The sequence below is a fragment of the Festucalex cinctus genome, chromosome 7 (assembly GCF_051991245.1).
Source record: "Festucalex cinctus isolate MCC-2025b chromosome 7, RoL_Fcin_1.0, whole genome shotgun sequence".
NCBI classification, from domain to species: domain Eukaryota; kingdom Metazoa; phylum Chordata; class Actinopteri; order Syngnathiformes; family Syngnathidae; genus Festucalex; species Festucalex cinctus.
In genome coordinates this window covers 26,088,360-26,112,788 of record NC_135417.1, presented here as the reverse complement: position 1 = coordinate 26,112,788, position 24,429 = coordinate 26,088,360, and the positions used below count along the sequence as shown (strand labels likewise).

Genomic DNA, 24,429 nt, shown 5'->3' with positions numbered 1-24,429 from the left:
AGCAATCCAACTTGTATGGGAGAATGGTCCCGGATGTCATTATTTTACACACAACTTAAAGTTACAGTTTGTTCAATTATTATAATTCTTATTATTTTAAATCATAGACCCACATAAACTTGTTAAATATGACACAAATTACACAAATAGATATGACAAGGATTAACGTCCTTATAATATCATTAACTGTGCCACGCAATGCATTCTGGGAATAATATGCAAAGCAGGTAGATTTAACACGGCCGGAACTCATACAGGCACAAGTGTTGCCATATGCCATTCACATTTGTGTTATTTTTCGGAACAATATGATGACAGTTGAGCTACGTAATTTAGGGCTGGCACACAAATAATGAAAATCTGCATATAATTGACGCCAATTGTTTTTAAGTTATATACCGTTATTTTACAGACGCGGCCCACTTGGTAATATATTTTCCTCCATGTGGCCCCTGAGCTAACATGAGTTTGACACCTCTGCTCTGCACTATGTTTAAAATGTACATTCGAAAGTCGCCCCGCTGGCCCTCCCGTAGCAACTAGAGCGCGTCGCCGCGCGCCGACTGAGGGTAGTAACATGACCCGCTGCAATGTGATTGGCTGGCTACCTCCTGATCGGGTACAGCACCACGCAGAATACAATTTACATACAAACATATATCCGCTTTTCCACCGGAGCCGGTCGTAAATCGCAATATTTCATCCATGGTGGTCCATATTCAATTGTAAATATGGCTCAACATTGCCGTGACTTGCCACTCGTGAAATTTTATGGCAGCAAGCTTGGCTTGGACAGTTCAAATAATACAGATGAAAAAGGGCAGGGGAACATCGGCCGTGGAGCAGGTGAAGAAAAAAAAAAAGTACTGACTTTTACTGAGCTAAACAAAATAATGTTCACGAGTTAAGTTATACGAAATGATTGACTTGTTTTGATAGCCACTGCTGGTACAGGCAAACCTCGTGTTCCAATAAAATATTTTGCAAATATATCGAGTTGTGTATGCCTAAGTTCATTCTGTACCTCCACAAAAAAATGGTGCGACCAAATCCTGTGCTGTACGACCAACTAAAAATGTCACTCGCACCAGTGCTACCAGTGAAATGGTTAGTGTAGAGCCCTGCCATGTGAATCTCGTTATCTCCATATTTCTGCAATACAGTATATCTGTGCAACACATCTATACCTACATAATTCCGCCCCAGCGGAGTTTCTAATGACTTGGAAGCTAAGCCGGGCAAAGATTTAGAACCACTTTCTCGCGACAGATGGTAAGTACAAAAGTCCTGATGACACTTTCTAAAATGTCGTATCAAGACCAAAGAGTAAGCAAGAGCTGCACTGAGTTTTGTTGAACTTAGATTCCATCTTATTGTAAAATTTCACTGGCATCACACTTTTACAAGGCACTCTAAAGCCCAATTCACACTGGCTGCGGAACGGACGCATTGCGTTTTCCATACGGCGGCCGTATGGACGCCGCAAGGACTGCAATTCTCAACACGTGCGTTCATAGCGACGTCGCTTTTTGATCCTTCGATGTCGGCTCTTCCTATCATTGTGCAGCAGAATTCACCAAGCGTTGGATTGTTCACCCACTAATAGGGAACGTGAGCTGGGTTTAGACCGTCGTGAGACAGGTTAGTTTTACCCTACTGATGATGTGTTGCAGCACGTGTTGACGTTTCTTACTTGGAGGTGACAGTTGGCCTGGTCTGGACCTCGTTTCCTGTTTTTACGACCAAACATTTGGACATACTGCAGCACTGCCTGCATGATGGATGCAGAGTGCGTACAAGTCCATAAATCTGCTCCCGACAGACCACAAGATCACGTGGGGTGCACGCTGGAGAGTTGAGTTCAACCAATAACAACCGTGTATAGTCCGATTTGTAAACAATAGCCATGCTTGCCTGTTGTCACATCGATATGCTTTTTGGACATTATTTCTGGGACTTCTACCATTGCTGTTCTACCATGGGTAAGTACGTTTTGTGTTTAAATAATTTGTGGTGTTTAATTTATTCTGAGCTCATTTTTTTGTCTTAAATGTCCGACTGATGTCATGCTATGTAGCAAGCTAGCTTCCCTCCTCAAAAAACGAGTTCGCAAACGGTTTTATTTTTAAATATACCGGATTTACCTTGATGCGAGACGCCCGACTTCCTCTTCGGCTTGTGTAATTTCTTCAGCTTTATGAAAATCCGCATACGGCGTCCGGAAGAAATAGAACGGTTCCGGAAACCTTCCGCATCGCCACAGCCGTTCTGCACCGCACCGAAGCTGGTGTGAATTGACACGTAGACTTGAATGCGTTCTATCTTTGCGGCGGTACGGAGAACGCACCGCATCCGTCTCGCAGCCAGTGTGAATTGGGCTTAAGCACTGCACACTGACTCCTCATTCACCTACCAGTTTGAGACAAAAGTAAAGAATTCCAGCTTTTATTTCATGTTGACTGTACATCAAGATGCGTGAAAGAACTGAGGACAGAGCAGCTGTTATTGCTCTTAAGTGGTTCTTTGTTTGCGTCTCCAAAACTCAGAGGCTTTGAAGGACATTAGAAGTAAACTGTCCCATCCATCTAAGCCTCAAAGTGACTGTTGCCAGTTGATGGATAATAACTTAGCTCTTTTATGGGACAGCCCCACCCGCACCCATGTCCTCACCCATGACATTGATGTGGGTGATCACACGCCGATTACACAACATGCCTACTAGGGATGTAACCATATCCAAACATCACGATACGATATTATTATGATATGAAGGTCACAATACGATAATTATCATGATATTGTGGGGGCGGTTGCCGATATTTAGAAAAACATAATATTGTAAAAAAAAAAAAACAAAAACAAAAAAAAACTCATACTAAAAAAGCACAATATTATGCTTTTGTACATAACAGCAATGCATAAAACCATACAATCTCTAATAACAATATTGAGGCACTTATTTGCTAATGCAAGCACACATTGATCGCATCACAATCAAATTAGGTTCCCCTTCATCTGACAATTAGCATTGATTTTGAACATAGAAGGCCAAAACATCCCTAATGAAAATTAAATTGCACTAATGAACTAGCCACTAGAGGGTGCTAGTACTGCACAAATGGAAATCAACCTGACTTTTTTTTAACAGATGTGTTCCTGTTAAATATTGTGAACATCACAACGACGATATTGTGGCAGTTTTAATATCACAATATCACAATATTGCCCTTATCGTTATATGCCTAATACCTACCGAGTAAATCCTGCAATTTTCCAGCAGGAGGTCCCATACCTTGAAAACGGCTTAGCTGTCCCGAGCTCGCGTGTGTGGAGTTCTCCCTGGTTTCTGTTGCGAAGCCGGATAAGACTCCACACTTTTGCACAGATTTCAGAAAAGTGAACCAGGTTACTACCGTACTACTGTCATGGCATTTGGCCTCAAACAGCACCCGCCACTTTTCACAGACTCATATATAAGGTTTTGTCCGGTGTGCCAAACTGCGAGGTGTATCTTGATGAAATGCTTTGTAGCGATAATTGGGTCGTCTTTTAGATGAATTAATAATCTGGACGTTACAGAGGTAAATTGTATTTACCTCGATAACCTCTAGGGGCACCACGTTGGCTTTGCTTTGGGTCAACAGGAGCAAACAACGACCAAAATCCTTTCTTCATCAGTCATTTATAATCTAAAGTCGCCACACTCGATATTCAGTGGTTCGTTGTACTAACAAAAGAATAATAATCCACTCGGAAACACAGATGACTTAGGCGGAATAGAGTTAATAAAACATGCATTTATTCACGATTGCTACACTACAGAGTCAAAACACTGCCTATCTAACTATTCGACCGTCAGAAGAAAAGAAATAAAATAAAGCTAATGAAAATAAGGAAGGAATGCGAATGAATAAGGAAACAGGAAAAGAGAAATTTGACCTGCCAGATCTGTGATATGTTTCAAACGTAAGTTGCACACAGGGGTACGAGTTGGGGAACGTGGACTTAGGAGAATAGGTGCTGCGTCAAACGAGCAGAAACGGGCGGTCTTTTGAAAAAGGGGGAAAAATAGTCAATGTTCGTTCAAAAAGGTAAGAAAATCAAAAAAAGGGCTATTCCACAGGTGAGCAAGGGAGCCGCTCGGGGGCTGACGTAGTTGCGCGGCTTGTCCCTTGATTGGTCGGTGACTCGGCGAGATGTTTCTCCGGTGAGGTTGATTCTGCCGGACAGCTGTCCGACTCCAGGGGTTGGAGCTCGGTCCGCTACGTGCCGGCGTACGGGGAAGGCCAGCGGTTAAAGGTGATCTGGCACCGTAGCGGGGTGCCACCGAATAGCAGGTGAGGTGCGGGGTGGCTTAGGTGCACAACCTTGAGTCCGGCGGTATGTTGCACGTGTATCCCGGGGCCGCGAAGCTCGCTGATGGCGGGCAATCACCGAAGGTGAAGAAAAAAAAGGGAAAACAAGAAAAAAGGGGGTAAAAGAGTCTCTTTTTGGGTCAGCGTTGCAGTTTGCACCTGCTTTGGCGTGGCGTGGAGCGAGTGTCTGCTCTCGTGGCAATGGTTGCTGCCAGGGACAAAAGGGGCTACGTGTTTGGCAAGTTTCTTGGAACAAAGAGTTGGGGCAGGCTGGGAAACTTGCAGGTAGTTGGCCTGAGGATGGCCAGAGAGCGATCGGGAAGAGGCATCGGAAGAGGATGTTGGAAGAGAGCGAGCGAGGGGGTCCCCTCATCTTTTTAAAGTATATGGGCGGGGCTTCAGTAGGTGGTGGCAAACCCTTCTGTTCGCTCACACAGACTTTAAAAAAACAAACAAATTATTAAAGGGATTAATAATTTGGCATTAAATTTGGTCAGTCTGGAAAATCAGTTTTCCCACACAACCTGTTTAACACACATTGTAATTAATGCATCATAAACTAACTTGTGAGGTAACTTCTACTTGTCTAATCTGACTGAACTGAGAGATATTGATTATCTTTCATTCTTTATGGAGTACAAATGAAATAGGATGTTCATACACACAAAGATATAACATGAATCATTCGTAGTTCAGTTGTCTGTCAAGAATTATCATGGTATAAATGTGTAAAATGCGGTTACTTATGTGAATTGTCACTAAGGATAGTTCCAAGTTTCACCACTTGACGGTGCTGTTGCTCCATCTAGATGTTCCAGGCGTGCCCCCTGGAGGGGCGCGACGCCAGAATATCCTTTATGATTGATAAGAGGTCATGAACATTCCTTTGATCAGTCGTTTGTATATTCCAAGTCATTGAAGGCGTTTTCTCGGGCTCCGGGAAGTCGAGCTTGAATACACTCCTTCGGCAGACGCATAAATTCCTTTGTCGCCTGGTCAGCGGCTTCAAAAGAGCTTTGTTGGTGGTTGAGTGACCACCTGCAGAGCTAACCAAGCTTAGATCCTGTCTGGGCTGTGGAATGTTTATGCAACTGCAGAGAGTTTGCTTTAGAAGAAGCAAACCAAAAAAAAAAAAAAAGTAGAGGGTGGACTGGGCCATAGGCCATAGTTGTTACAGCTTTATTCGTATTAGTGGAAACGCTCCATTTAGCTTTTGCGAGACTTCATGAGGCATCCATTAATTTGAACTTGGCCAAATGTGACTTTGGCAGGGCTACTATAACCTATTTCGACAAGGAGGTGGGCAGGGGCCAAGTGCAGCATTCTCGCAGCAAAAATTCAGGTGATCCTTGTCTACCTTTCCTCTCTTACCTGGCATGAGTTGCAACGTTTCCTGGGGATGGCTGGGTGCTACTGTGGCCTTTGCAAAAACTTTCTAATCTAATCTTACAGTCTGCTTCACAGATGATCTTGTATGTTTTGGATTATAAGCAGATCCTTTATTTCACCATACTTTGGCCTTTCCATCACTTCTTTGTCTGAGTCCATAAAACTTTGTTCCAAAACTTTGTGGCTCATCTCTCTCATTCTTTGCAAAATCCAATCTGGCCTCTCTTTTCTTTTTGACGGTGAGTGTTTTTTATCTTGTGGTAAGGCCCATATATTTCTTCTGTTGAAGTCTTCTAACAGTGGATTGTTGTGTTACCGACGTTTTGTTGAATATTTTTCCATCTAAAATGAGGTTTAAAACTCGATCCGGCCACGTATTGAATCGATTCGAGAATTGCGTGCTGTAATATCGCGATATATTGCCGAATCGATTTTTTTTAACACCCCTAGTTCAGACTACAAAAGATCCATCGACTTTCAATCTGGACGGGCTAAAAATCAACCGAAGCCACCAGAAATGCCCTAGCAACCATTTTACGTTACCAATATCTTAGTGCTTGTAGCTTGAATACATTGATTTCTCTGCAGTGTTTCCACTGTTTGTTTTTTTTGTTTGTTTGTTTTTTTAATATCATTAAGAATTATAAAGGTTTCTTTTAGATTAAAGTTTCACCTGTCTGCATGGTCTGTCTCAGGGAGGGAAGGTCTGTCTAACTTGCAGGGGTGGCAAACTACTGTCCTCGAGGGCCGGAGTCCTACAGGTTTTATAGATTTCCCTTCTCGAAGTGCAGCTGATTCCAATTAACAGGTTCGTTATCAGGCTTCTGCAGAGCTTGCTGAAGAGCTAATCATGAATCAGCTGTGTTGAAGAAGTGAAATATCCAAAACATGCAGGACTGCGGCCCTCGGGGACAGGATCTCGTCACTCCTGATTACCGTCCATTTCAATTTATTTGTATATTACATTTGATACGGCAAGCATAAGTTCAATGTGTTTCAACATAAAAAGCAAGATGTCAATGCATTACAAATGCATTTTAAAACAAACATTACAATAAGCAAACACAACTAATTAAAAGCTAATGAGAGGAAATGTTTTAAGATTACAGTTCAAGGAAGATGTGATAGATGTTTCTATTCTTTCTTAAGATTCCCTAAGGATGATTATGATAACAAATTATTTTTATTTCTTGAATCAGTTGTAACAAATGTGTCCATCGCAGTATATGTCATAAGGATGGTAAAAACAGACAATCAAATGTTGAGATTGCTTGCAGGTGCTCACACAAGAAATTGAACGCAGTAATCACATCAATTTACCTCAATTTATCTCCATACAAGTTAATTGCTGAAAAGTACAGGGGTGGTGTTGTCCAAGTATGTGAAGCCGCTGAGAAATGTGCAACTAGAATGCTGGCTGGGACAGATGGCAAGATACTTTATGAAGGTGACCAGTTGTAGCCTACAGTATGGACTCTATACACAAATAGCCGTGTGACATGTATTGTATATTATTCCTATTCTGCCATTCTATTGTATTAAAAAACATGAAAATATTAATATGAGTCATTATTCCTGCACCACTGACAACGCAGTTAGATTTCCATCACAACCACTTTTAGAGAAATGTCACCATGGGCTGAACAGTAGAGGCATTACATCTGCTTCAAAATATTGATAAGGCAGAGTACGTCATAAACCGTCGGCGAAGAGGAGAAGACTTGGCTGAAGAGGAGGCTACAGACCAGAGAGTTTTTGTTGGTTGGTTTATTGAACATATTAACACATTACAAAATATAAGTTGAAGTTAATATAAAAATTTGAAGAAAAAATAATTCATCAATGCCATAATTTACATGTTCAAAAGGAGTAGGAAGAAGTGCAATAATTTATCCCGTCCTACTCCCTATTCTATCATGTTAATGTACTAATAAATTATTCTTACCTGATAATGTTTCATTAAAATAAAAGAGAAAAACAATAAATAAATAGAAATGGAACCATGTAAATCGTACATGTTATGAACAGTTAGCTGGCAGGTTCCATCTGAAGATTCAACACTGGAGGGGGATGGGTGGGGGCCGTAGGCTAGCTTATTGTGTGGACCTGTAGAGGAGTTACAATACATAATTTACTTTTTTTTTTTTTTTTAAATAATGAAATGGCTTTACTTAGCTACTCAAACGGCTTGTATTTACGTGTAGTAATCATTTTAAGCAATTATGTCATTACCAGAGCTCAAGCCGTCAAAATTACGGCTCTGGGAGATCTAATTAGTAGTTTTAAAATTCTGATAGACATAGTGTTAAAGCAAGGAGCGGCCCCTGTTCTTTTTGAGTCGGTTAAGGATTTAGGTTTAGGCTACCCTGCCTTCACGTGATATGCGAAAGATGGACCTTACCGCTTGGACGACCGAGTTCTGTTCATGTGCTTTTGTTGTTGACAATACACAGCAGGTGACGTAGGCCTACTCTTGGCTCTGAAAACCGAACAATGCGGCAAATAATGAGTTGTAAAGAACAGGACATTCATTGAATTGTGTATGCTACGTAGTTGTGTAGATTCTAAAACAACCTGCTAGCAGACGACAACGCCCTGATAACTGTTAATATTTCTTGCCATTCACGAATCCTGCGGCACTCCCTACCACACGTGTCAAGATCTGGTCCTCGAGGGCCTGAGTCCTGCATGTTTTTGAGCTTTCTCTACACCAACGCACCCGATTCAATGATCAGGATAATTATCAGGCTCCCGCAGAGCTTGTTGATGATCTTAAATATGAATCAGCTGTGTTGAACATGGAAAACTTCTAGAACATGCACAACTCAGGCCCACGAGGTCTATCAGCCCGGGAACTCGGGTATCAAAATAAATTCCCAGTTGTCCAGTGGAAAATACATGACGGGTTCTTCACGTGTAATTTTCTACTCGACGTGGTATATGCCATAATTTCGATACCACATGGGCAGCAAAGTTTTACATCACTTTGTGCATATAGTCCATAACCTCTGTATTACTTAGTGAACTCTGAATGCTTGATGCAAACAATGAAGTTCATTCTTTTGAGAGGCTCCCCTTCTTCCACAGACCCTAGCATAAATCACGCAGTGATGACAGTGTTTTCAATGAAAAGTTCTCCATTGAATGGCAACATAAAATGGCTGCCCCCTGGCTTCACCCTACACTCTTGGGCCCACGTGGAGCCAAATGACGGTCCATTCAGTACGTGGGCGGACAACCCAGTACTATAGTCTTATTTTTTGCTCCTTGGGGATATTCTGAATCTGATGAAACATGTCGCATACGTTTTTAAACCGTGAACGAGGTATGTCAAGACGCTATCGGTGACCCTGCGCGATCGGTGACGCGCATGCGCAGAAGATCCCGACATATTAGATCGCCAACTACGGCAGCTACACTAGAACAAATACGTATGCACTACGTTTATATGCGTACGCGATAGCGCGCCTTCGTAAAAACACGATACAACATGAAAAAAAAACAAATAGATTATTGATGCATTTTAAAGTAACTAAGTATTTTTTAATCCTATAAGATGACATTTTAGTTTTGACCTCATTATATTATAGTGAGTCTGCATTGTTGTACTTTATGGTAAGTCTGCGGTGAGTTTTAAATGACCCCCTGCCTCACCCACCCTCAAAACCTATCCTATGATATTGGCCACATATTGTTCAAAAGACAATAAAACACTGCAGACTAAACGTAAATTATAACAATGAGGACTCACTAGGAATGTAATGTGGTGAAAAGTAAAACGTTCGTCTTTAAAACCTGTAGAATTAAAATCGTGTCTTTAAAATGCTTCAAGAATTTAGGATTTATTTATTTTTTCAATCATGTATCATTTTTTTACGAACGCGCACTATCGCGAAAGCATATTGGTGTTTTGTTCTAGTGGAGTTGCCCTAGTTAGCGATCCAAGATGGCGGGATCTTCTGCGCATGCGCGTCACCAATCGTGCAGAGTCACCGATAGCGTCTTGACACGGTAAACGCACGATTAAATCTAGTTTATTTTGAAAACCCGAAACGGGACCAGGAAGTAGATCCTCCTGTCCTGACGTAGCGCTTTTCCGCGGGGGTTTGATCCGTAAAGTTTAATGCGTCGACGAGCTACTCTACTGCTAGCGTTAAGTGTTTGAACATAAATGTGAGCGTCGCTAGCATGTATCAAAGTATGAGCGCCGTGCACAGTGCTGTGTCCAGCCTGACGGCGTGTCAGACCGACCTCGCCACGGGAATGGACATAGTCACCTCAGTGGCGTTGGATCTGATGGAGGACCAGGGTAACGTCATGAACTGCGTCGGTGTTTAGTCCCTTCCACTTTCAACACATTCTTTTTTGTTTAATTTACTTGCTTGCAACAGCAATACACAGAAAAACGCGATTTGTTACACTCCAATGTTTAATTGCATTTGGGGTGTTTGATGAAAAACTCCACCTCACTCCATATTCCTTTAACTTGTCTACAAAGTCACCAGCAGCTTTACAGAAATTGTACTTGGACTTTCGTTGGTTGTATAAGACACTTCGTGTACAAGATAGTTCAAAGTACTTCACATTTCTATGGAAGCCCAAAAGTGTCAAAATTAAGTAAATAAAAAGGCCTTTTTGAAATAACTATTCTTTTGATAAATAACAGGCTATTATGTAATATGGCCATTAAATTTTAAAATGAGGTGTTAGTATTATTATGAAAAGTGTAATGCTATTCTTTAATATGTAACAAATATTTTATTTTGATTAAATATTTCATAATGATTATTTTAACAAAGTCATACTTTTTAAAAATATGACATTTCATTTATTTTCAAGGTTTTATAAGATAATAAAACGTTGTTTTACAAAGTCAGTTTTTATTTCATAATGTCCTTTTCCACAATGGTCGTCTTTTACATAATGGCGTTTTACAGCCGAATGTCTTGGTCTGTCAATCAAATGACATGAGGCGGAGCCAGTTACGTGTTTGGCTGAGTCCCTTATACAGACATGAGCAGCAGCACTTGCAGTGTCGATTCACGCGTGGAGAGTTTAGCGCCTGATGAGGAGCCACGGCGGTCACAGGCTTGCTAAAGCATGGATACAGAAGATAAGTCACTTTCAGAAGTACTCCAAGTAGTAGCAAATCATTTAGAATCGGATCATAACGTAAAGGCCTTGTTAAACTTCTGCGTCAGGCTACGGGGTAGGCGTCACGGCGATCTCGGCTCACACAGGTGGTCCCACCCACTGACTTTGATTGACAGGCCAAGTCATTCGGCTGTAAAACGCCATTATGTAAAAGAAGACCATTGTGGAAAAGGACATTATGAAATAAAAACTGACTTTGTAAAACAACGTTTTATTATCTTATAAAACCTTGAAAATAAATTAAATGTCATTATTTTTAAAAAGTATGACGTTGTTAAAATAATCATTATGAAATATTTAAAGCTACTCTATGTAGGATTTCCCCCAAAAATATCTTAACAATAGCCTTTTTATTTGACCATTTATGACTGAAACATATTCTAATTAGTAGATCAACATCTTCGCTGTTCACAATGGGTACTCCTACAAGCCTCTGGCCAATATTATTTAGGAAGCGTCCGGTCCGAATCCTTCGAATTTCCCGCCCTCTGTCTGCGGGATGTGACGTTATTCGCGTCATCGTCAGTTGTTTCCTGTCGCGCGAAGACGGAACTAGTACAGATTTTCGCTGCCCCAGACACCCGCTGTTACTCCGCGGAAGGCTGCTAAAAAAAAAATGAAAACAATGTCAAGTGCCACGAAAAAATAAATAAATCTAAACTTGATAGTGACCGGCGCCGAGAACGAGAGTGAACATTGGTTTGACATTTCAGCGGTGGAGAGCGTTGGGATCGGACTTGGATTAGAAAAGTGATTCACAGCTGGCTTTCTTTCTACTCGAAAAGGTAAGAAGCGAGTATCTTGTCATTGAGAAGAAAATGTGTTGTTTTCAAATAGCAGTAACCTCAAGATCGATCACTTCTCGGTCGTAACTATTGGGGTGAAAAGTGAGGTGGACGGCAACATTTAGCGTGAAAGGGGCGGCAAAGTTGAATGTAATAGAACAGAATGACTTTATGAAGAACAGACGTTCCATTCCGCGGCGTTTCAATCAGGCTAAATGTTGCCTTATTTTCCTCCGTGAAAACAGCCTATTGTAGCTACATTATGCTAACGGGATGTGAACGGTACTACTGAATGGCGATAACATTCACGGCCATATCACACTAAGTAGTGAATGGGTCTATATATGTTTTTCACAATCGTCAATTTCCATAAATGACAGCCCACCTTTCGGCTAATGCACAATGACGCTAGCCTGGGGGCGACATACACTAATAATGACTAGAATCAGGTTGACGTCCGTCGAGCGGGGTGACTACAATATGTAACTGCATATTAACATCGGAATGAGGTCCAATTAATTGACGTAATTTGCACATCGTTTTGGAGTACAGCACAGGACTGGACTTCGACCGACTAAGCAATATGATCTGCACGTCCCGTGGACATCAATTGTTTAGTGGGGATCGAGAGTCTCATTCCGTGAAGTGGCCAGCTTTGTATAACATTATAAAACTTCTTACCTCTGAAAACATAGTTTAATTGGATATGAAGAGCCCAGTCTTCAGTATTGAGGTCGTGCACGTACGAGCGTGCAGTTTGTTTTCGGCCACAGGTGGCAGTAGAGATATGAAATTTTAAATCTTACATAGAGCTGCTTTAATCAAAATAAAATATTTGTTACATATTAAAGAATAGCATAAAACTTTTCATAATAATACTAACACCTCATTTTAAAATTTAATGGCCATATTACATAATTGCCTGTTATTTATCAAAAGAATAGTTATTTCAAAAAGGCCTTTTTATTTATTGAATTTTGACACTTTTGGGCTTCCATACATTTCAGCCCTGGCCGCTGATTTAAAAGAACTGACAGTTTGAGCGGACCTCATGTATTCACTGTCGTGTTGTTCCGATACCACTTTTTTGGCTTTCGATACTAATTTCGATACCCGACTGTGCCATATCAGTCAACCGTACCAAAAAAAAACACCATTTGAAGAAAAAAAAAAAATAAATAATTTTCTTTTGTTTTTATTTTTTTAATTATAAAGAACTGCATACTCACTTAGCTGTAAAATCTTTACGATCATTATTACTAGCTTGGTCAGGCACTGCATAAAAACCTTTTGTGAAACAGGAAATGCATGCACCGAACACCTGTGATCACAAATCAGTGAGTGTGCGCTGCGTTCAAATGTCTATACTAGTATCAGTAAATGGCATCAGCCCGTTATTTGTTAGTACTCGCCGATACCGATGTCAGCATTTTAATGCAGTATCGTGGCCTCTCTCGATACTAGTATCAGTATTGGCACAACACTAGTATTCAGTTTGCTCCACAGGTTGAGAAGCATAATAAAAATTAAATGCTTCTTCAGTTCACTTGATTCTGGTTCTGGAAACACACAATCGACCTGTCTTAGATGACCTAAGGCAGTGGTGTCTAAACAACGGCCCGGGGGCCATTTCAGTGGCCCGCGACATATACTAAAAATCCCATATGACACAGTTAAAATAAATAAATAAATAAATAAATGAATAAATAAATGTGATGGTGTTGAAAAATAGGTGCTACTATTGCAAATACATTTATTTCCATATATATACTTTAGAATTTTGGTGCTCCGTAAACTGAGCACTGGGCAATGTGTAGATATTAAACAAAATTGTTCCAAGAATGGACCCTTGTGGAGCCCCACATATGATTATGATGTTTACTTATTTTTTTGCTCAGACAGGCTCATTACTTCTAAGTGAGAGAAAGAGAAAGTATGCCTATCTTGAAATCCATACTGAAATGCATTAAATGGATTGCTTTGCATCATAAAACTGAAACTGTTGAAAAATAATCCTTTCAATGATTTCCCCCCAAAAATGGAAGATTTGATATGGGCCTGTAGTTACTTATTGTTGAAGCCTCCAGGTTCGGCTTTTTGAGAAGTGGTTTTTATTATTGCAGTTTTTAAGACCTGGGGAAACTGTCTTGATTGAAGAGAATTATTCACGGAGCAGTACATTTAGAGCTAGGGATGTAATGATAAGCACAATATTGTGATATTGTGATATTAAAATTGCCACAATATCGTCATCGTCATGTTCACAATATTTAAATGCAGCATGTGTTAAAAAAGTCAGGTTGATTTGCATTTGTGCAGTCCTAGCACACTCTGGTGGTGAGTTTTTTAGTCCAATTTAATTTTTATTAGGGATGTTTTGGCCCTTCTATGTTTAAAATCTACACTAATTGTCAGATGAAGGCAAGCGTAATATGCCTCTGAAGCAACTCAATCTGTGGAGGAACTCAATGTGTGCGTGCATTAACAACATTGTGTTTTTTTAGTTTTTTTTTTAGTATGAGCCCTTTTTTTATTATATTGTGACCTTTTTTAAAATATCGCCAACCTCCCTACAATATTGTGATAAATATTGTATCGTGATGTTTGGATATTTTTACATCCCTATTTAGAGCTATGCAATAATAAACATTTTTGACAAATTGTTTTAACTTTAAAACTTTTTATTTTAATGTTATGTAGTCTAGAAGTTTAAAATGTTGAAGATGAACTGGAGAACAAGACAGTGACGGAGCCAGTTAGCTTACATAATAAAAATCAGTTTGGCATATAGTTTTCTCACTGTACCGAATTTGAACCGAACCGTGACCATAACCAGAGGACTATACATATTCAATCAGGATTATCGGCATACATTTACACCTCAAACATTTATGTGGCAACTGGCATCCTAAAGTGCAACCATAACTACCGGTACGTTTAGTGCAAAAACAGGTTTTCCAATCATGCTTGATATGAATTGATTATTATGTCGACCTTTCGTGTCGTGTGCGCAGATGGAGCGGGGAACTCCGGTGTCGGCGAGATGGAGGTCCTCATGATGGAATGTGCCAAGCTGGACCGAGAAATTGACTGCTTTGTTGACATTGTGCAACGAGCCACAGCAGAGGTGGTCATGCTCATTCGGAACAAACAGTTAGACGGATGCGTGACAAAGTTTGGAAAAAATCGACCAGAATAAAACCGTGACACGCACTACTGCTGAAGGTGAACTAAGATTTGTTCTTTCTGCAGGTGACTGCACAGCAACAAGAGGCCTTGGTTACCATCTCGTCCAGAGTGAAAGAGAACTTCGCAGAAAGAATTGCCCAACTATCTGACACAGATCTGCAGACCCACCAGAAAGTAATTGCATTTAAGGAAAACATCAAGAGCTCTCACAACCAAGGTACAAAAGTGCTTGGTAAAACTCTTTTCAGATGGTGGTTGACTGGTACTTAAGGCTAATTAAAAAAAAAAAATAATAATAATAAAAAAAAAGATAACATCCCCTCTTTAATTTGGGTATAAATATTTGTATCTCACCCTGCAGCTTTAGTGTTGCTTGCATATTTGTTGAAGTTTAGCGTCGATAGACAGAGCAAACATCCTTATTGGTCATTTCCTTAAGCTCTTGTGTACTCATTTGAAGTCATGTTGATTGCATCAATTTCATTTTTTTATTTTTTTATTTTTTATTTTTTGGGAGAGGCGGGGGGGTTATCGGGAATAGGGAGATGTTTGATAATGCCATGCATTATGTATATTTTTGGGGTGTTTTGTCCATTTATTTTTAGTAGCTAGCTTTGAGAAAGCTAAACATTTTCCAAGTAGTTATGAAATTGCGATGTGATTGGCTTTCCCAAAGTCAAGTTGGAATAGGTTCCAGCTCACCTGCAATGCTAATGAGGACAAGAACTACAGAAAAATGAATGGATAGAATCACCAAAGCCTTCTTTTGGCATTTGCCTTTTTATATGTTTAGTGGCATTTAAGGCCTAAAAAAAAAAAAAGAAAATCGTTTGACTAGCAACGTTCTAATTTTGTGGAGCAATTTTATTGTCTCGAAACATTTCAGTGGGGCAATAAACAATATACATTTAATACTTTATATTTCTGAATAGTTACATTGCATGGTACTTGAGCAAAGCTAAGTTTATAAAAAGAAAATAGGGGAAATACTGTAATGTAATTTTGAGAACATTTATTGTACAGACCTCAAAAGTCAATTTAATCAAAACACAACTGCATTGTGAAAACAAATACAATCGATGATATAATAACTATTCAAAATTAGTTCCGATACCGTTTTTTGGCTCCAGATACCGATTCTGATACCCAGCTTTGCAGTATCGGCCGATGCTGATACCATACCGATACCTAAGGTTTTTTTTTTTTTTCTCAACATGAAAAAGCTGTCCTGCCATTGGTTCAGAGCATTCAAGGGCCAATATCATATCTTAGATCGGCATGCAGTGAAAATGTCACATATCAGTGAATGTCGTGTAGGGCTGCACGATATTGGAAAAACATGCGATATGCGATATACTTGCTGAATATAGCGACATCGATATTATTGCGATATTTAACATGTACCTAAAGAAATTTCATTTATATTACCTAATGAAAGAAGAACATTTTTCATGTAGCAAAATAAGCAACCTTAATGTAATCTTAGTTAATTAATTGTAATTATGTCTTGATAATTTTCGACTATTGAATGGCACATTTTAGTTAGCATCTGACTGGTCAAATTCATATAAAATGCATAAGATTCCATATAAAACTTATTGCATGCCTTTGCGATATGCATATTGCAAGGGTCAATATCGCGATACCGATATTTTTTCGATATATTGTGCAGCCCTAATGTCGTGCACCAGCAAAACAAGATGCTGCATCCAAAATTCTATATTAGCGTTGGAATTAATGGTATTGGCATGTTACTTGTTAGTCGTCACCGATACCACTGTTTTAATGCAGTATCGGTACCTCTGCCGATACCAGTATCGGTATCGGAACAACACTATTCAAAATATTCATGACTGGTCACCAGTCCTGTTTTTGCTGTGTCTAGCATTACTCATTATGATGTGTATAATTTTCTCTCCAGATGCTTGAACACGGTTCAATCCAGATTTGAGTGAAAAGTGTACTTTATCAACCAAGCACTTAATTCCAGTGTTCCTCCACAGTTACGTTTCAATTAGGGGTGCTCCGATTGAATGGCCGGCCGATTAATTGGCCCCAATTCCCTTAATTTTGTGGGATCAGTGATCACTTAAAAATAAAACAATCTTTTCTACCAATTTCATCTCCCTCCTCAGAGGTATGAAAAAGTCAGCCACTGTCCTCTACTACTCTTGTGCAGTTAAAACAACCCGTTTGTATTATTTCACAGATAGGTTTCAATGTTTTCCAATAAAACACGATTAGAGCACTGAAGGTGTATGTTCCTTGTTATGAAACAAATCGGGATCGGCAGATCAGACTTTTTAAAAGATCAGTGATCGGCTGGAAAATTGTGATCGGTGCACCCCTAGTGTCAATCTTTGGTTAGTTTAGCAATTAGCATGACTTCTCCATTTTTTGTGAGCTGCTCCTGGTCATCCCTTTGTGAAACGATACGTGTAATTAGTGTAGCTTATCCCACCATGGAGGCACTGATTACCGACTTGGAGCGTCAGCAGCTTGTTTAGCTCCCAGAAGTACTGTACAGTATATATTGGGGCCTCACAATGCAACCTACCCGCCGTTGCGTCGCCACTCACTAAGCACGTTGAATTCTTTTTGAATGTTGACATTGTTGCTTTATCAGGACATGTTGTATCCTTCCGTTGATAAGGTTTCAAGGTTGCCTTGTCCTGTCAAAAGTCGATAGTTAAATGGCATGTGGTGTGGGTGTTGTGTTTTTCAGCCAGCCAAGCTTCGAGGAGCGTGGAGGAGGATCTTGATGAGGACGTTGCTGTGACGCAGACCCAAGTCATCTTCACCTGTCCTCTCACCCAGGTACCATCCTTTTTTTCTGCAACCCTTAATTAGACAACACCCTTTTTCATCTTTAGCATGTACATAGTTGTCTACTATTAAAGACATGCCATGATGTTGACGACTTTGTGACACGTGGCTTCAAGTATTGTGCTAAAGCTTCGATGTTTTTCAGATTATGTTTTAGTGTTCTCTCTTTTGAGCAGGGGTGTCCAAACTTTTTTCCTTTTAGGGCCACATACTGAAAATCAGAAGGACGCAAGTGCCACATAATGTTATGAAGAGAAATTGTGTTTAGTCCTAAAAATTGTACAAATAATGTATTTGTTATTTTACATATTTAGAAAAAATGCTACGGTATATAAACCAATTTATTTGTAATATAGCAGTAGGGTTATTATAGTTTTGGAATTTTTCATTTTAGTTAGTTTTTAGTAGTTTTCAAAGTGGTTCTGTTAGTTTTTATTAGTTTAGTTCTTAAAAAAAATGCTTAGTTTTAGTTTAGTTTGTTAGTTTCAGTATTAGTATTAGTTTTTTTCTTCTTCTTTTTTTTCTTCTTTTTTTAATGTGTATTACTTGTCCGCAATATTTAAAAAACACCATTGGAGCAACGTCATCCGAAGGTGCTTTTCTATTGGCCGCTGCTAGATAACATCACTTCTGTGTGACATACTTTCAAACGTCATTATTCCGGTTTATATCAAAATAAATCTACTAAAAATCACATTTAACCCTTGTGCCTTGAAATCAGTGATACCCTCGAAGAGTAGATTTTAGCCAAATAAGTAATTCTACTTTGAGGTGTGATAACTAAGTAAATTTTTAACATTTTTTTTTATTTCAACCACTCAAAATGTTCATTGGCATCAGAACTATCCATACATATGAAGTTTTTTTTTTTTTTTTATGTATTCCCCCCTCTTAGGACAATACAAGCCCAAAGAATGGACTATGAAGAAAACGAACTGTGCTGTATACATTAGGGGTGTCACGATTCGCCAACTCCACGATTCGATTTAAATTTCGATTTTGGGGTCACGATTCGATTTTTTTTTAGATTTTTTTTTTTTTTTTTTTTCCCGCTCCCCCACTTTATAACACAGAGGCATATGCTTCTGTAGGCTAAGGCTAGTCTATGATCATTGGTTCTATTCATTGTACAGTAAATCTTATTTCAAAAGATCGGCTACATATAGGTGATGCAATTTCCATATTATTTTTGTGTAAATTTATGTAATATATGATAATTGACATTAGGCAGGAATGATCAAATTCAAAGAATTTATTTACAATATAAAGTTAACCGTCTTGTTCTTACTGAAGTGTAAAATAAAAAATAAAAAAACAAAAACAAAAAGTCACAGTGGGTGCCTGCCATCTATTGACTGTTTTTGGTTACAACAGTGTGCTGTGCGTTCCTCTTAAAATAATGTGCAATGTGCAACAACAACAAAAAATATATTGTATCCAAAGTCATGGAACAAATACAGCCTGAACAAACTATATCCCAACATTTACAGTTGCTGGGCATACTGTAGCGTGGTTCAAGTACACTAATTAAATGTTTGAATCCAGCGTTTTCCAAGGCTGCAGGTCTGCTGCTATAAATAGACCTATGGATCTGGCGTTTCGCGCGAGCTGAAGTGTGTGGAAGTTTCACTGTAAATGAGGATGAAATAGTTGGTTGGACCGTTGTTTTCCCACTTCTAGTTGAATTTGATCAATCTAAATCTTTGTGATGCCTGCGTAAATGTCCCGTCATGTTTGTCGTGTTTCCCGTTGTTACGGCTGGCGGCTCGGGCCCGTCGCCGGCTCCGCTCCCCTAGTATGTATGTGTGTGTTTGTGTCGGCTGGTGCCCGTATAATGGTACTTCAGTTTGAATGCGCCAGCGCGACACTCTGATTGGAGGACTGTGCCAGCGCGACACTCCGATTGGACGACTGTGCCAGCGCGACACTCCGATTGGACGACTGTGCCAGCGCGACGCTATTGTGTATCCGTGTATTATACCCCTATTGGTTATTGTTGTTTCTCCTCCGTTCTGTCAGTTCTGTCAAATGCGGTTATTATTTGTTCACCTTCCACTTTCACTCCCTTGTCAAACCCCTGCCTGAAATTTCAATTAAAACTACTCAGATGTTAAAGTCGACCCGTGTTTATCTACTCTATATTTTCTGTTATTGTGTTACTTCCCTTCCCCTTGACGAGCCGGGCGTAACACCGTGGCCGAGTACAGTACGCGCACATAGCATATCTTGCAACTGTGGTCTTTTTATCGACAACGTGAACGTTGTCGACATAACTCACCGGGAACGCAAAATGTTTCCAAACTGGTGACGAGAGAAGCGGGAGCGGCTTGAAGCACCATTGCTGTGTCTGTCCGCGCTTGCCATCATGACTGCAGGAGAAGTCAGCTAACAAGTGCCGTTAGCTAGTAGCTGAATGGCTGCGTCTCATTTGCTTTCCTGGGAGGTGGCGGTGGCGGCGGTGGCGGCGGTGGCGGCGGGCGCGGGGGGGGCATCGAATCGTGTGTCCTCTCTTCTATTTCGATGCTCGAAATCGTGACGTAATTTCGATCGATTTCGATAAAAAATCGAAATCGTGACACCCTTAGTATACATGTATAAAAAATAAATAAAAAATTAATACTTCATATGACATAATTAGAGCTTCGAATAATGCAATAAGTTATAACAACAATTTTTTCAATGCATGCCAAATTTTTTGACAATGGCAATTTAACTCAGAACACCCTCGAAGAGTTGCATTTTAGCCAAATATGTAATGCTCCTTTGAGGTGTGATAACTAAGTCAATTTTTAATATTTTTTTTTTTATTTCAACCACTCAAAATGTTCATTGGCATCAGAACTATCCATACATATGAATTTTTTTTTTTTTTTTATGTATTCCCCCCTCTTAGGACAATACAAGCCCAAAGAATGGACTATGAAGAAAACGAACTGTGCTGTATACATGTATAAAAAATAAATAAAAAAAATTTAATACTTCATATGACATAATTAGAGCTTCGAATAAGGCAATAAGTTATAACAATTTTTTCAATGCATGCCAAATTTTTTGACAATGGCTATTTAACTCAGAACACCCTCGAAGAGTACATTTTAGCCAATTATGTAATGCTCCTTTGAGGTGTGATAACTAAGTCATTTTTTAATATTTTTTTTTCTTTCAACCACCCAAAATGTTCATTGGCATCAAAACTATGCATAAATATAGTATATTTATTTATTATTATTATTTCCCCCCGCCATAGGACAACAGAAGCCAAATAATAGATTATGAAGAAAATTAACTGTGTTGTATATATGTATAATAAAGAAATAAATTTGAATCTTTCATATGACATAGTTAGAGCATCAGGCAACACGGTAGCTTTGATAGAAAACTTTGGGGGAAAAAAGTACTTTTTGTGGGGCTCCGGAGCGGCACCGGGACCCCTCCGTGACTTTAGCCGCAAATTGTGTTTGATTTTCGGATACAGGAAGGCCCGATTTACACCCCCGTATCCGGCGTCGCACTTCAACGAGCCACGTATCTCTTGTGCTCACGGTTCCAGATATGTGTCAGATATGTGTCATTTTCCCCGTAGGACGTACGGTTCCGGAGAAATAACGGAAAGAAAAAGCTCCATTACACCGATCCGTCCGTTTACTTTACCCGGAAATCGTGCGTGTTTTTCGGATAAATTTACACCGCCTGTATCCAATTGTATCCGGCGAACGGAAGTCAACACAGCGACGAGCTACATACCGTTGGGAAGCTGCACGTCCCCCGCGGCATTCCAGGACGTGCTCATATGTTCGTTTATGTTTATTTTGTAGAAGTACTTACTTGCCAACTTGCATTTGCAGCTTTTTGTGTCTCCGATCGCCGTTCTTTTACTTAGATCCAGGAAGCTCACGTCTCTTGCACGTTAGCTCTTGCACGTTGTTGTGAATACAAACTAGCCGAATAAAAATCGAAGCTTAGCACTTTCACACGTAGAAATGCAACGGCCAGATAAGATAACCGACGAGGAATTCATCTCGACAACCGTTACATGTTACACTTCATAAGTTGCAAAAAAAAAAAAAAAACACGTTTTTTTTGTTTTGTCTTATAATCATCCTCAAAGGCTCATGCATTAAATTAATTACCAAAGACTAAAACGAAGGACATATTTGCTATAATTAGAGTTAGCTTTAGTTAGTTTTGTAAAAATAAAATGTAGTTTCAGTTACTTTTCATTTTTTTAAAACCATTTTCGTTTTTATTTTATTTCGGTAACGATATTGTTTTTTTTAATTTTAGTTTTAGTTTTTTCATTAGTTTTAGTTAATTAAAATAACCTTTAATGGCACCTGATTTCTGATACCCTCCCTTTTTACTTTGACCATCTCCAAACATTTATGTTTTGTTTTATTTGAACTGAGTCAAATGCCAATTTTAGCATATGTCGCGGGCCACTGCAAAATGGACGGCGGGCCGCAAAGGGCCCCGGGGCCGTAGTTTGGACACCTCTGTTTTAAGGGATACTTTGACTCAATGCGCTCTTTTCAAAAGTAAGAAGATAATTTGTCTGGAATTAATGTGATAACTTATTTTTCATGATGATAAGAGACTCAACTGACACTGATTTGAGGACCTCAAATACAATAATTTAAGTCATTGTATTTCCTAGCGTATTAATTTCTTAATTTAAATTCAAAATGTTTGGATGGATAAAGTCAATAAATAGTGTGAACGTGTCATTTTGAAAATCTGAGTGAAAACCATGATGATTTTCACAAATCACTACACAAACCGACACAGGGTTTCCTCTACAAACTTGACATGTGCATCAATGCATCAGTGTTGCCGGACCCATCATGAACGTCGACTGAAGACGACATCACCTGTGCTGAGGAAAACTGTTCATGACCAATCATGGCGCAGTTTGCTGACCAAACCCTGAAAACAGGTGATTGGTCGCTACCTATTTCCTCAGCACAGGTGACGTCATCTTCAGTCGGCAGCAAGTGGAAAATGTGTTACTAAAGATATGAATTACACTTGAAAAACAATGAAATTATCACATTAATTCTGGACAAAATATATTTTATTTACTACTACTACTAAAAATGGCTCGATGAGTCAAGTATCCCTTTAACTCTTTTACTGCCACATTATCAAAAAAAAAAACTTTTGATATGACAAAGGCTTTGATCATTCACAAAAAGCGATACAATGCTTCCATCTGCTGGCCATAGTTAGAATGTTTTTGATTCCACAACCCATTGACCGGGCAGCTCTGCACTTAGACGTTGCACTGATAAAAAAATAAAAAAATAAAAAACTCTGTTGACGTCATTTAACGTTTATGGCGGCATACGTCGTGATTTTACTCATCGTTATTAAACGTTTTTGGCGGTCAAAGAGTTAATATTTTGTTCCTCATGAAATGAAGGAAAGTCAAATGCTCTGATCAGTTCCTAATGAATTATCAGTGAATGAAGTCTCATGGCAAGATTGTACATTTAGGAGTATCTAGTGAGAGTGTAATGGCAAAATTGCGTGTTTAATGTGGTATGTATGCATCTAATCCAGGAGGACATGGTCAACCCGGTGAAGAATAAGAAGTGTAACCATCACTATGAAGAAATACCCATCAAACTCCTCATTGTAACAAGACACAATCAGAAAAAAAATTGCTGGTAAGATGATCTACCGATATTTCTTTTTATAGTTCCCTGCTGTCAGTTTGAAAATGGAATGTTTTGTAGTGTTGTGTCATGATCACTGCATGTAGCTATTAGGGATGTAACGATAAGGGCAATATCGTGATATCGCGATATTAAAACTTCCACAATATCGTCGTCGTCATGTTCACAATATTTAAAAGGAACACATTTGTTTAAAAAAAAAGTCAGGTTGATTTCCATTTGTGCAGTTCTAGCACCCTCTAGTGGCTACTTTATTAGTGCAATTTAATTTTAATTAGGGATGTTTTGGCCTTCAATGTTTGAAATCTATGCTAATTGTCAGATGAAGGGGAACCTAATTTGCTTGTGAAGCGATCAATGTGTGTTTGCATTACCAAGTAAGTGCCTCAATATTGTTATTAGAGATTTTAGGTGGTTTTATATGCATTGCTGTTATGTACAAAAGCACAATATTGTGCTTTTTTTTTGTATGAGCTCATTTTTTATTTTTATTTTTTTTTACAATATTGTGATCTTTATTAAATATCACCAACGCCCCCACAATATCGTGATAATTATCGTATCGTGGTGTTTGGATATCGTTACATCCCTAGTAGCTATTAGTTTATCATCATTTGTATGCTCTTATGTAGATAAAATTGACACTGTATTTGCTGCTTTACTGCTACGAATTTTTGTTTTGTGCCCTTCAGCTGCCCTGTGGTGGGTTGTGGAAACAAAAACGTGAAGGAGTCAGACCTGATTCCTGACCACGTTCTAAAGAGACAGATCTTAGACCACAAGAGACAGAGCAGCAGCACATAAAACGTCACACTTTCATTGGAGATGTTTATCACAAAGCGTTTTTTTGTTTTGTTTTTTGTTTTGTTTTTTAAATCGTTTTTGTTCTTTTACAAGTTGTTGATAGAATTTTTGTTGTTTTCACCAAAATGACACTATTTACTTGTGTTTGGGATAGTTTAATATTTTGTTAAAGTATTTGTTGCTTTGTATTCAATATCTTTGAGTCTTACTGAATTGGAATAAAATTGTATACTATTGTAAAAACATACTGTG

The 24,429-nt window shown here is 39.1% G+C and overlaps 1 protein-coding gene across 1 annotated transcript; it reads left to right on the top strand.

Annotated features, from left to right (window-relative positions):
* Positions 1-9,744: 9,744 nt before the first annotated feature.
* On the top strand, positions 9,745-24,429 carry nsmce2 (NSE2 SUMO ligase component of SMC5/6 complex). The gene is made up of 6 exons (XM_077527513.1): positions 9,745-10,053; positions 14,698-14,810; positions 14,936-15,089; positions 17,598-17,689; positions 23,258-23,364; positions 24,066-24,429. The coding sequence occupies exons 1-6, from the start codon at positions 9,933-9,935 to the stop codon at positions 24,175-24,177; spliced, it is 699 nt and encodes a 232-aa protein (XP_077383639.1). The 5' UTR covers positions 9,745-9,932; the 3' UTR covers positions 24,178-24,429.

Excerpts from the sequence above, each read along its gene's own strand:
- nsmce2 (XM_077527513.1), top strand. The coding sequence starts at position 9,933 with ATGTATCAAAGTATGAGCGCCGTGCACAGTGCTGTGTCCAGCCTGACG. Across the intron at positions 10,054-14,697 it reads GGATCTGATGGAGGACCAGG|ATGGAGCGGGGAACTCCGGT; the intron begins GTAACGTCATGA and ends TCGTGTGCGCAG. Across the intron at positions 15,090-17,597 it reads CAAGAGCTCTCACAACCAAG|CCAGCCAAGCTTCGAGGAGC; the intron begins GTACAAAAGTGC and ends TGTGTTTTTCAG.